This window comes from Delphinapterus leucas, chromosome 6 (assembly GCF_059928025.1).
Source record: "Delphinapterus leucas isolate spDelLeu-1000000601 "Yukka" chromosome 6, BTC_Dleu_Yukka2, whole genome shotgun sequence".
Taxonomy (NCBI): domain Eukaryota; kingdom Metazoa; phylum Chordata; class Mammalia; order Artiodactyla; family Monodontidae; genus Delphinapterus; species Delphinapterus leucas.
In genome coordinates this window covers 38379761-38391981 of record NC_143134.1, presented here as the reverse complement: position 1 = coordinate 38391981, position 12221 = coordinate 38379761, and the positions used below count along the sequence as shown (strand labels likewise).

The 12221-nt window shown below is 42.5% G+C and overlaps 1 protein-coding gene across 4 annotated transcripts in view; it reads right to left on the bottom strand.

Moving 5' to 3' along the window:
- PTCH1 (patched 1) overlaps positions 1 to 12221 on the bottom strand; it is a 59307-nt gene that overhangs the window by 27795 nt on the left and 19291 nt on the right. For all 4 annotated transcript variants that reach the window (XM_022558867.2, XM_089913021.1, XM_089913022.1 and 1 more), the window contains exons 3-12: positions 10957 to 11146; positions 9260 to 9329; positions 9067 to 9158; positions 7503 to 7701; positions 7082 to 7203; positions 6116 to 6263; positions 5153 to 5284; positions 4575 to 4730; positions 3737 to 3835; positions 3086 to 3211 (exon numbers count right to left, since the gene is read on the bottom strand). In XM_022558867.2, the coding sequence (XP_022414575.2) occupies positions 3086 to 3211; positions 3737 to 3835; positions 4575 to 4730; positions 5153 to 5284; positions 6116 to 6263; positions 7082 to 7203; positions 7503 to 7701; positions 9067 to 9158; positions 9260 to 9329; positions 10957 to 11146 (1334 nt within the window). The remainder of the gene's footprint in view (positions 1 to 3085; positions 3212 to 3736; positions 3836 to 4574; positions 4731 to 5152; positions 5285 to 6115; positions 6264 to 7081; positions 7204 to 7502; positions 7702 to 9066; positions 9159 to 9259; positions 9330 to 10956; positions 11147 to 12221) is intronic.

Here is a 12221-nt window from a genome sequence, read left to right as displayed (position 1 = left end):
GGTGGAAATGGAGAAATGAAAGAAGAAACCCAAGGTAGCTTCCCATCTAAACTTACTGTCCAACAGCTTATTACATATACAGGTAGGACATTTACTGATGAGAAAGTTGTAGATCTTCAACATCCTCTAAAGTGCACTGAAATAATAGAAACAAACGGCAAGGATTTCTCAGTAAGAGAGAAGTGTCACTGCTAGAGCAAAGAGCACTTTAAGAAATTTCAAGTAAATGTGAAAAGATGATGGGGATGATCCTGCACCGTCAATCAATTCTAATTGCTGTGCTTTAAGGAAATGTCCCATTCCCCTGCAAAGCATCTATGGGTGGCCCCACTGAGACACTTGCAGAGCAGAGAGGAACTGGCCCTGCCTAGAGGGGCCCTCGTCTAAACCCTCTTACCATTTGGAACAATAAGGCATTCTGTTCTGGGACTTTTCATTGAAGAACAAATACCATTCAGTTACCAGCAAAGCCCCAGTGTAGGGCATTCGTTTTCAAAGAATTATAAACAGTGCCACTGCTTTCTGGTATAGAGGTGGCATTTGGACAGATGGATAAAGATTGACAAGGAGGTTTCTTTGGGAAAGAAATTCTATTTATTTTGGCAAGGTTACAAAATTGGAAAGGCTCCACAAGGAAAAATTTTAACGTGGGTTTATTACTGGACAGAACCATTTTGGATATGTCCTTCTGATGCTTAATCTAGAGTATCCTGAAAATACAAATACAAACGAATACCCAAAGTTACAATTTAACACAGTTACTAACGTAAAGAGAAACTATATAATGGTCAATTTCAAACGTCAATACATTTTAAAGGGAACCAAGTGTAAAATTTCTGATGGCTACTGCAAAACTCATGGCATGCTCTTTTTTCTTAAATTTTCTATTCTTCTTTTTTACTTTTTGTTTTTGTTTACTGAGAATGAACCAGTATCACAGGAAGCCATTCTCTAGCAAATGAGAACTTCTAGAAGCTGTAGACGCAATTTCTAAAGTGATACTCCAGTGCCTTGGAATAGAAATGCAAAACCAACAGTATTCATTTCATCTCAGTAAGGTGCTTACCTTGGGAGAACTTAGCGTACTGGATTTTCTAAAAGGCGTAAGGAAAACTCATGTAGCTTTTCAGACCACCACACCATAGGATATCATTAAAGGACAGTATGCCTTGATGAATTATCAGTTTGTACTGACACAGGAGAGGAGAAAATGAGAGAGAGAGACAAGAAGAAAAGAAGGAGCGTGAGGTAAAGCAGATAAAGAACAGCGAGGGAAAAGGCAGGCAGAGAAGGACAGAGGCAGGAGGGAGGGTCCCACTGTTAAAAGACTCTAGAACAGTTTCTCAGTACCAGAATCTGCTGTATACGAGACACGAGCAGGCTATCAAAGGGTGCTGCACACGTGCATGGCTGTGCAAAAGGCATCCTAAAACTTCAGTTGTACCAATAAATTAGTGGGCATCTTTTATTTACCTTCCGTATTACTGAGCACTTAGATATATTTTCATTTTCTTTGAACTTTGGTCCCACTTTCAGATTTAATGTATTCATTTATTCACTCACTACTTCTATTTCTATTTTCTATATGTTTATAATAAAATAAGCTTTTCTTAGTATTTTTCTTTTGGGGGGGCCTGGTGGTCATAGTGATGGGTACAAAACCTTACACCAAAGAGTAAACAAGTCTAGTGTCCCAAATGCAGTAAGATCACTAGTTGCTTAGGCCTTCATCGGTAATTAGTGAAATAAGATTCACATCTGAAGGCTAGAAAAGAGCTGAGTGTGTTGACAAAAATATAAATAGAAACGTAATCTATGATTTGTCAATTTCTCTTCCTGGTTACAATCCTTAGAACCTTTTGGTGATTAAAAGGAGTAAAGCAGTATGAATAAGCTGGATGGATGTAACAACAGTTTAAAAAGCGACATCAAAAATAGTTCCCTTTAAAAACCTGGCCATCTCATGAATTACTATCGCACTGTAAGAGAGGAGGAAGAGGGAAAGCCACTGCTCCTTTAATCTTTCTTGGAAACCAGTTGGAGCTTTAAAATTTGAATTTCATTCACAAAACCTCAGTAATATCCTTGAGAAATCAAAACCCTAAACCACTTCAGGCTTAGGAAGGCCACGCCACAAACTGGGCAAGTAGCCTCTTTTATCTGCCGCGTTGACCAATTTCAGGATTTCCCACGAGTTTCAAGCAGCTGAAGAGCAATGCCAGTACTTTACACCAAGCACAGAACTGACCATAGCTGCATCCCCAGTCGCGGGAACTCTCCATTCTTACAATTCATGTTAGCTGGCTCTTTGGAAACATATCTCAGAGGCCTCTAGATGTGAAAGGGCCTGGTTTGGAAGGAAAGAACAGAACAATGATGGACCAAATTGCTCTGCGCAAGAAAGGGAGAGGAATTCTGTGTTTTCTTGGGTAGCCTCAGAGTCCGGTAGGGAACCAAAAGGAAGGAGAAGAGGGGCCAGGAAGAACAAGGAAGGAGAGGTGGCAAGTAAGGGCTGGCTAATCCCTCCTCACACAGTGAGGAATCTAACGCTCAATTTTAAGGTATGGCCTGGCCTGGGCTACACTGCAACCTCATCCTCGTATCCGTGAAGTCTGCTCTGTGCAGCGGCTTTGTGTTGGGGGCTGCTTTAGGGAAATCAAGAGATGGTAGCCAGCAGGGGAAGGGGGTGAGCACAGAAACTGAGAGTGGAGTTTAGAAGCAGGGACGAACAAGAGCTGGGTGCACCAGGGCCCAATCCAGAGGACTCCTGATTATCTGGAGTACGGGCTTATAGGCGTCCCACACGGAGTGGCCCTGGGCCATGAGGATACCCAGGCCTCAGGCTTCTGAGCTATAGGGCTTCAAAGGAAAGAAAGAACCCTAGAACTTTCTTTCAGAGGGAGCGTCAAGGTTATTGCTTAAAGAAGCATCCACCCAGAAGAAAGAGACCCCAAAGCTGGCATGCTGCTTTACTTCATGGTGGTAGTACTGTAAACACATCACTGGAGAAAAGTAGACCTGGAAGGCTCACTGCTGAGCGCAGCGCTCACAGATTCCCCCCCGGATCTAGTTACTGGAAACTCACCTGCAGGGAGAACGCCCGCAGAGCGGGAATCGGGATCAACGCAGCCATAAAGAAGGCTGTGACGTTGCTGATGGATGTGAGGGCCACGCTGGCTCCCGTGCGCTTGAGACACTCCCCGGTCCTGTCCTAAGGATGAGAAACCACAGTGCTGAGAGCTGCACAGGGCGGAGCCCCTCAGACCACAGACTGTGTGAACAATTCAAATACGTGGCAAAATCAGACAACTGGTAGTTTACAATGCTGACGTGAGGGGATAAGAAAGGGATATCTCTGCCTTTCCCTCTAACACCAACACTGAAATTCAAGTTTTCAGTGCTATCTACACAGTCATGTGTTGTTCATGGTTATTACTACCCAAAGCACAAAGCTGCAAGATAATGACTTAAGTACATTTTTAATATGGTTAAAAAGGGGCAAGGAGAAATGCGAACAAAGTAACCAAAAAACCCAAAGAAACAAACGTGCGCTTTGGAACAAGTCTCCTGAGATGCTTTTAACTTACTTTACTTATTTAGAGTCAGTCACGTGTCCATCTGACTTGGGACTGAAATATTTACTGGGCCAGATTGAGAAAAGTGGAAGGACAAACACTCAGAAACAGAGAGGGGCTTCTGCTGTCCTCAAAGGTTTCTTCTTTTGTTTTTCTATTACCTCAAAAGGGATCCTTTTATTCTGTCCTGTTTCACTAAATGCATGCGCCAGAAGGAAGACGTCATCCACACCAACGCCAAGAGCAAGAAATGGCAAAACCTGTAGTGAAGACACAGCACAGTGACATTAGACACGTGAGGTCCAGTTCTGAGAATTCTACAAAGCCATTTAAAACACTGCCACCAGCACACCAAGGAGCTTACCCAAAGGACGGCTTACATGAACTCATGTGAAGAATTTAGTTTTATCTCATAGTCAGACCCCAAAGTCTAGCAGTTGTGGCTCACAGTAGATCTTGTCCATTACTATTTCTAAGCTCCACGTACAACAATTTTTTTAAGTTAACAAATGAGAAGGAATTATACTCCAATAAAGATGTTAAAAAAAAAAAGTGAGAAGGAATCTAACTCATTTAAAGCAGTGGTTCTCAGAGCGTGATGTCTAGACCAGCAGTGTTGGGAGCTGGCTAGAAATACAAATTCTCCACCCTCACCCCAGATGGACTGCATTAGAAACTCTGGGGATGGGGCCCAGCAATCAGTTTTCACAAGCCCGCCAGGTGATGCTAATGCATACTCAAGGTTAAGAACCACTACTCGAATAAATGATCTAAATTCCACTGATAAATGAAGCATCATCTCTAACTAATCAACAAGCCCATTCAGACCTGCCACTGTCAAGTGGTCCATTTAGAGACAGCACCCCCCTGAGAAATGGGGCATCTTAGCGGAAAAGGCTGGAAGACCCTTTAGGTGACATGGACACACTGGAGGCCAACTGGGCAAGCCCGGAGAGGGGTGTTTGTCAATGAACAGCAGACGGATGGCTCCTTTAGTACCTGAGTTGTTGCAGCATTAAAGGAAATCCCGATCAATGAGCACAGGCCCAATCCTGCAGCCACTGACAGTGCAACCAACAGGACACCAGCCAGCCCCACGGCACCCTGGGACTTGGAGCAGTCCCAGCGCAGCATGGTTAAACAGGCATAGGCAAGCTACAAGCAGAACAGTTGGGCAGGGTGGTGGGGAGGTGAAGGAATGAAGGGGAGTTGGAGGAGGGGGGGAGAGGAGGAAGGGGGAGACACAAAACAAAAGCCAAACATTAGAATGTGTAAAGATTCTAATGTTTTCCCCCACCCATCACCCCAAATCAAAAGGTAGAACTTATTAAATCGAACAACAACGAAAATTTACATTACAGACATCATACGAAATGATACGAGTCAAAGATGGGCAAACTGCAAATGGTAATAAATGCTTTACACGACCACTTTTTAAACCGTTACGAAGCCGAGCTCTCTCTGTCTTGGATGCAAGTGTGTGTTAAGAGCAGTTAAAAAGCAGGGGCAGTCATGGAAAGGTAAAAACTAAAAAACAAAACAAAAACGCCCCCTGGGAGAACTGAATTGATTGTTACCATCAGTAAATAGCCACTGGCCACTCGGATGACGCTGACGTCAGAGAAGGACTTGAGGATGTCGTCCAGGGTCGTCGTGGTAAAGGAAAGCACCTTCTGAGTGGAGTTCTGAGCGACGCTTTGATGAACTACCTGCGGTCACAACGCAAGGATAAATTCCCAGATGGGATTAAAGCTACGGTGAGCTTCAAGAGCACAGACCTCTCAGCTGACATGTCCCCTTTAGCCAACCCCCACTTTTGTCTGATGCCTTGAAAAGAGCTCTACATGATTGGGGTTTGAACTTGGACTAACGTTGAAGGACCTGAGCCTGGGACAATGAAGGCTATTGCTAATCAAATGAGAATGTGGTGCTGTGGTGAGCCGGTGAGCCTGTGTAATTGAAGTTTTCTCCGACAGCCTTATTTATGCTATGTCTAAGACTACTATTCTCCTCTCCATAACTCTACAACTGATTTGCGGGCCCATCAGTTCCCCCCTAATCCAAAACAACTCATTCTTAGGGGCACTCCTCCCCCTCTTCATTCGCTGGCCACTTTTAAAAGGTCACATGCAGCTCAGTAGAGGTCACTGCTTGGGAAACAAAGGCCAGCTCCTGTCACATGACCTAACCAAGGGGATTGCAGCTGTGAACAGATTCTATGCCTTGCTAATGTTTTCCAGACACCTTTTCTTGCTAACCAAGTGTTTTTTTCAAACACGGTTATGCCTTAGCTCTGGGGTTCACAATTGGTTACTCAAAATGTTTCAGGGCATCACAATTAGAATTAGCATCACCCAGATAGTGAGATTTTCAATATAAAGAGAAGGAAAAAGTTTTCATCCTCCCAAGTTCCCAGCATTACAATCAGTTTTGAAAATAAATTCTAATGAAAACAATGCTTTAAAACGTTAAAATGAAGTATTTAGTAACTAAGGGGTTTGTACTCAGGTTCAAAGGGCGTCAGAAGGCCACCCATTTACCTCCACATACGTCCTCTGCCAAGCCTCCAGGATGGCTGCTGCCTTGTCCTCGTTCCAGTTGATGTGCGAGACATACTCATAACCCTTGAAGTGTTCGTACATTTGCTTGGGAGTCATTAACTGAAACATGGTCTGCAAGGCGTGGGCACTGTGATGGGGTGGAAAAGGCACAGCATCAGCATCCCCAGGAAGCAGCTCTCACTGTGCAAAATCCCCACCGAGCACCCCCGACTCACCCGCAGCCATTCTGTCCTACGTGAGCACATGTTTCCATTAAAATGGGACCTGGATGGTTATTTTATTTAATAGATTGATGTACCATATTAAAGGTGTAACCTTACAAACCTTTTACAGATACACCCCCAAATTAAATTAATAGGCAATTTCCTTTCTCAGTTTCTAGTCAACGAAACAGGAAGGGTAGTGGAGTAGACAGCCTGATCAGATATGCCGGGCTCAGCGCTGCACGCTTGCTTGTGCAGAAATCCCAGACGACAGCTCTCCCGAGGGAGAAATCTCAGACGGAGCGCCTGACACTTGACGGAGCGGAGTCCACAAGTGCACAGAGGATAATTCTTATTTAGCCGTCAGTCGTTGGTCTTTCCCTTTAACAGTCTGTGATGGAGTTCAGCTCACATCATTTAACTCCACGTGGTATGACCAATTCCTCTTGCCTACTTTATAGTTGCCCCGATTTTCAACATCATGGGTAGGTCTTCTAAAATCCTACAATCACTAACTACAGTCTCGATGAAAATGATAAATCTTGAAAAATTCCCCATAAGGTGCTTTTTTGAGCTGGTCTAGTCCACTCTAATATTTCCTAATATTCTATTACACCAGACAGCTAGCTAGGGTAACAGTTAAGTATTAATACAAATACACTTGCAGACGTCAGAGGGAAGTGGTTTCTGAGGAAAGGACAAAAAATAGATGGCTTGGATTTTCCTCCGTGTGTTGGATTACCTGACAAGCTTTCCAGTGCTGTTCTTGACTGTGCCACCCACAATCAGTTCCTCCTGCCAGTGCATATACTTTCTGGATAATCCATGACACCCACCATTCAAAACAAGGGCCATATCAAGAGGCTAAAAATAAAAAGACAGCCTCATAATTACAGGAATTAGTAGGCAGGTCACATGCCTTGTTAAAATCCAGTGCATTAAGGGCTTGTTTGTTTCAGTGAGAACATTAATAACAAGGCTAATGAGAGGCGTATGGCAAATCTTACAGCAAAATTTAGCTCTTTAAACAAACTTAGTTCCATAGACCAAAAAAGTCATTGAGAATGAAATCTTAAAAATAAAAATAATAGAACTAAAAATGGGGGCAAATAGCAAGTTTTTCTCCCTTCCCCTCCTGAGGAGCAATCAATGGCTGTACTTACTTTGGTTGCATTTTTGTTGGGGGCTGTGGCAGGGCAGTCTGGATCAGCCGGATTGAGGCAGGGCCGGTCCATGTAACCATGACCAACTTCAGCCTTATTCAGCATTTCCTCCCAGCTGTCCACTTGATAGTTTATTTTCTTTAACTCTTCTAGGAATTCCAAAGGGTCAAAGTTTGTCCACTGCAAAGGAGGCTTACCTCTGTGAAAGAAATTAGGAGGCAAGACAATGAAAAAGAGGCTTCCAAGCCCTTAGTAAAACAACAAGACTGAATCTACTGCATCTGGATTGTATGACGCTTTCTGGGGAAACAACTGTAATTCTGGGACCTTGGCACAAAAACCAAATGCTCCTTTCCAGTATACCTATATGCAAACCTAAGTCAGGAAAATAATTCATGAATGAACATGGCAAACAGAGAGCTTATAAATTAACAAAGGTACCAAAGAATCTTAACTTGCTGATATAGTATATTTAATACCTAACACCCAAATTCGCCAAATGGGTGCTTCTAAGCATAAGACTGAGACCCAAAATTAAGGGGTGGGGGGCGCAGAGGAAATCACAATGTCAAATTAGCACTTGCCAGCCTAATAAATGCTTTGTAAATGTCATCAATCAAAATATTTGATCTCCATTACCTTTAATAATCCCATACTTATGAGCGCTCTCTGACAGCCTGGCAGTCAGCCCCACGAGCCCCCTGCTGCCTCTGCCATCACCGCCATCAAGGCCACTTCCCCCCACACTCACTTTTGAATTTGTGCTGCTGACAGACCAGAAAGGCTTTTGGCTGCCTGTTATGTGGTTCAAACCACACTGTAGCTGCTTAACCAGGCTGAAGTCATTATTCAGAATCTCCCAACCAGAAAACACAAAACCCCTTATTTCCCACCTAAAACTGTACACTGAAGGTCAGGGTATGGCCACTGCAAATTGCTTTTGCAGATATGTGCAAGCTAGGAGAGAAACAATAACCCAAGCACTAACCCTTGCATAATTAACTGAAAATGTCTACACTGATTAACAATTATTCCTTAAATGATGCCGTGTACATAATATTCAACTGCTAAACTGTGAAGCATCCCCTACCATGACCTTCAAAGATAGTGGATTTCCCTCTTAAATGCCATTAATGTGATCCAAAGAAAGGTTAGCATTTCACTTAACAGGAAGATCTTGAACTTCGACACGTACCCACTAATAAATTCTCTCCTTAAAAAATAAGCTAAACCTACGTTAAGTGCTTGGTGTACAAAACTGCAAATATTTTAAAGAGTTAAAAATCACACATACTCTGAAATAATTTGCATTTTATTTGCATATAAATGGGCTAGTAAAAGTGAATGAAATTTAATGATGCCTACAGAACTTTTTTTGAAAAGAGGAGAAACATTCTGCCGAAGTGCCCTCTCCCCCAACTATTCACTCAAAACATGCACATGGAATTTCAATGTTTTTATTTCTTGTCCAAAACTGAAATAGAATAAACAATGATAAGGTAACATCAGAAACATTCTAGAGTTTAGAAATCACAGACATCAGAAAACAAGATCACACACTTACAGTAGGTATGCTGTCCCAGACTGTAACTTCGCCCCTTCCCAGAAGCAGTCCAAAGGTGTAATAATTAAACAAGGGTAAAGATATTCTATTATCTGTCAAAGTTGAAAAGTATAGGCCACGCATTAGGGTAATGTATACCACTGGGCTATTTGAGAATTTTTGAGAATTTTTTGCAAACAGAAAGAAAATATACCTGATCCATGTAACCTGTTTCTGTGATAAGTTCTCCAGATTTATAACACAAATGTTCCAATTTCCATTGCCTATTAAAATAAAAAGCAGAGACAAAAGTTTCTTATAGTAATAAAGGAAATGTGTGCAAAATCAGAACTACAGAACATACAGAGAGAACTGCAATTTTGATCACTTTTCAGTATCTGTCAAAATGAGCAGAGCTTTGCCAAATGGATTCAACAAGCTTGCTTTAATGAATAGATAATACTCAACTGTAATTAACATGTGGGGTGTTTATGTAAATGAATGCTACCCAAAGTACTTGAAAAGTCTTGTTTTCTTAAGTGTTCTCCCAATAATCTTGTTTACACCATTAATCTGCTTTTCCACATACATTAAACAACTTCAGGGCAGATAATTCAGAGTCGAATTATCACAAATTCAAAATAGGTGGGGACTAAATTAGTAAGGTTTATAATGTATTAACATATATTGAGGTGGGAAAATATTACTTTTTTTTACTGGTAAATTATGTCCTTATTAACAGAGAGTGTTCAAAATGAACTTTCCTGCTCTTAACCACAAATGCTATAAAGAACATTACCAGGTAGATTGGTTTCCCACTTTACATTCTTCTATTCTTGTCCTACAGAAATTATATCAAATATACTGATCAACAATTACCTGTACTATCCATCGTCTATTATTATAGCATTTTGTTATCCCTAGAAGAGTGCTATATAAGCCCAGGCCTTCCCAAGTGTATTAGGGAAATGAGTCTAATTTGAAAAAAGAGAAAATTAGGAAAAGGTGGGGATGGGAACTCCAGGAAAAGAAAAAATATAAAACTCCTTCTAGACTGCTCTGTTTCATTGGTCTCCTTTTTCTTCTATTAGTCGCCCAAAAGAACGTTCTGGACTTCGCCCTCTTCCTTGTGGAACCTTCCCATCCATCCCTCAGTGCCCCGCTGAAATGCCACCTTTTTGCTAAGCTTTCTTTGATCAGTGCTGTTGAAAGTGACCTCTTTCTCTTGAACCCCAGAGCAATGCTGGTCGGCTCTCCTTCTTGACACTGGAGCACCTGTAGGAGGGACTGCCTGTGTTTGGCTTTGTACATGCGTCTCTATATTGTCTTTCCTCTCCCTAACTTAGGCTGTGGTGGTTTCATTCCAGAACTCCTCCTATGCTTTTACTACATCCACAGCATTGCTAAATTAGCTACAAAGCTAAAGGGTAGTATTTGGTAAAGGTGTGTGAATCCACCTTACTCTGCCTACCTGTCCCCAGGAATTCACCACAGTGGCTCAACCCCCTATTTTTTGGTGACACATACCAACCGCTAACATCTGTAATGAATAAAGTAATGAGAAGTAACTTCTTTTTCTTTTTTACTCTTTGTGAGGTGACTAAAGGCAATTCAAAATGTTAACTGTTCCAAAAACAGGTTAAGCAGTGAAACATCTTCAGAACGGTGGACAGCCATCCAAATGGCTGCTTGAAGGACCATACTCATTTCGGTACAGTGCCAAGATACTCACTGAAAACACATTATAAAGTAATGTAGTTCATATGTCACTAAACTTTAGAGACAAATCAAGATTTTAAAAATCATTTCACGAGAAAACTGTTTGAACTAACACTTCTGCTGTATTTCCAGGGCAACTTTATTTGCTAAAACAAAGGGGTCTAAACCAGCAGCCTCTCCCCACCACCTTACCTGTTATACATATATACATGGACCCGGCTGGCCTGGAGCGCCGAGTCCAGGTGCTGTCGGAGTGCCTCCGTGGTCAGGACATTAGCACCGTCTTCCTTGGGGGTCTGAATCATGAGTTGAGGATTAAACATAGCCTCTTCTCCAATCTTCTGGCGAGTGTAATTTAATTCACGACTTACTCGCCCACCAACTGGTAAACACGTACAGGTTTCAATTAGAACAGCAAAATCCCCACAAATTCACATTCTGTTACCTCACTAACAGGAGCAGGGTGCACGATAAACGAACTCTGGTCACAGAAATGTATGGCTGATGTCTAAGGGGTAACATTCACTTTATTATGACTGGCAACGTTAACTCTACCAATAACAAACATATAAAAAATACTCACTAAAACCTATTAACAATGGTCCTGCCTGTCACACACGCAAGCCTAATGCATGCGTGCTTTGTGCACCTTCTAACTAACACACCATATGTATAAAGGGGGAGGGGGAAGGAAAACTTGAGACACTTTTCCTTGCAGACCAGACCAAATACCCCTGTTACAATTTCTTTCACTTGTATAAACAATGTGCCCCTGCAGCACATTTCAAGATAAATGGCTTCAATTTACACTCTTCTCCTAAATAATCTGGCAAAGGTAACAAGGAAATGTTTCTTCTTGTTGGAAAAAGAAACAAGGAAAGGTGGCAAATGTGTATTTAGCATAAAACTTGCCAGGAGAAGATAAATAATGTGATTTATGTCAGATGCACAAGGGGAAATCCCACTTGAGAAGAACCAAATGTATCAGCCATGGCTGTCTTGGGAGGCCCTGGAACCTGCTCTCTCAGATTCACCTGGTCAGCATCCAGAAAGCACAGGTGCCAGGTTCTGAGTCACCTGGGGGCGGGCTGCCTGTGTTCTGGAAGCTCCCCTGGTGATTCGGAACCCCTGCCCCAGCTTCTCCAGCAGGCGGCCGAAGCTGGGCATGAGAGAAGCCAGCACAACAAAGCACGAGTAATGTTGTTACTAAAAACTGCTTTTTTTGTCTTCTTCCTCGGGTTCTAAGCTGTATTTCAATCAGGGTTTTAGAACGCGCCAAGCTCAGGATGCTGCACTGTCTGGGACATATGGAGGGAAAGGAGTTTTACTTCTCAACAGGCCCCTGATGGGAGCTGTGAAATGAAGCTCTGGAGAGGCTGCTTTGATTCAACACGGCGAACGGTAAGGGCTTTGAGGGAAGGCCCGCAGGGACAGCTAACAGAAGAGAATCCTCGAGC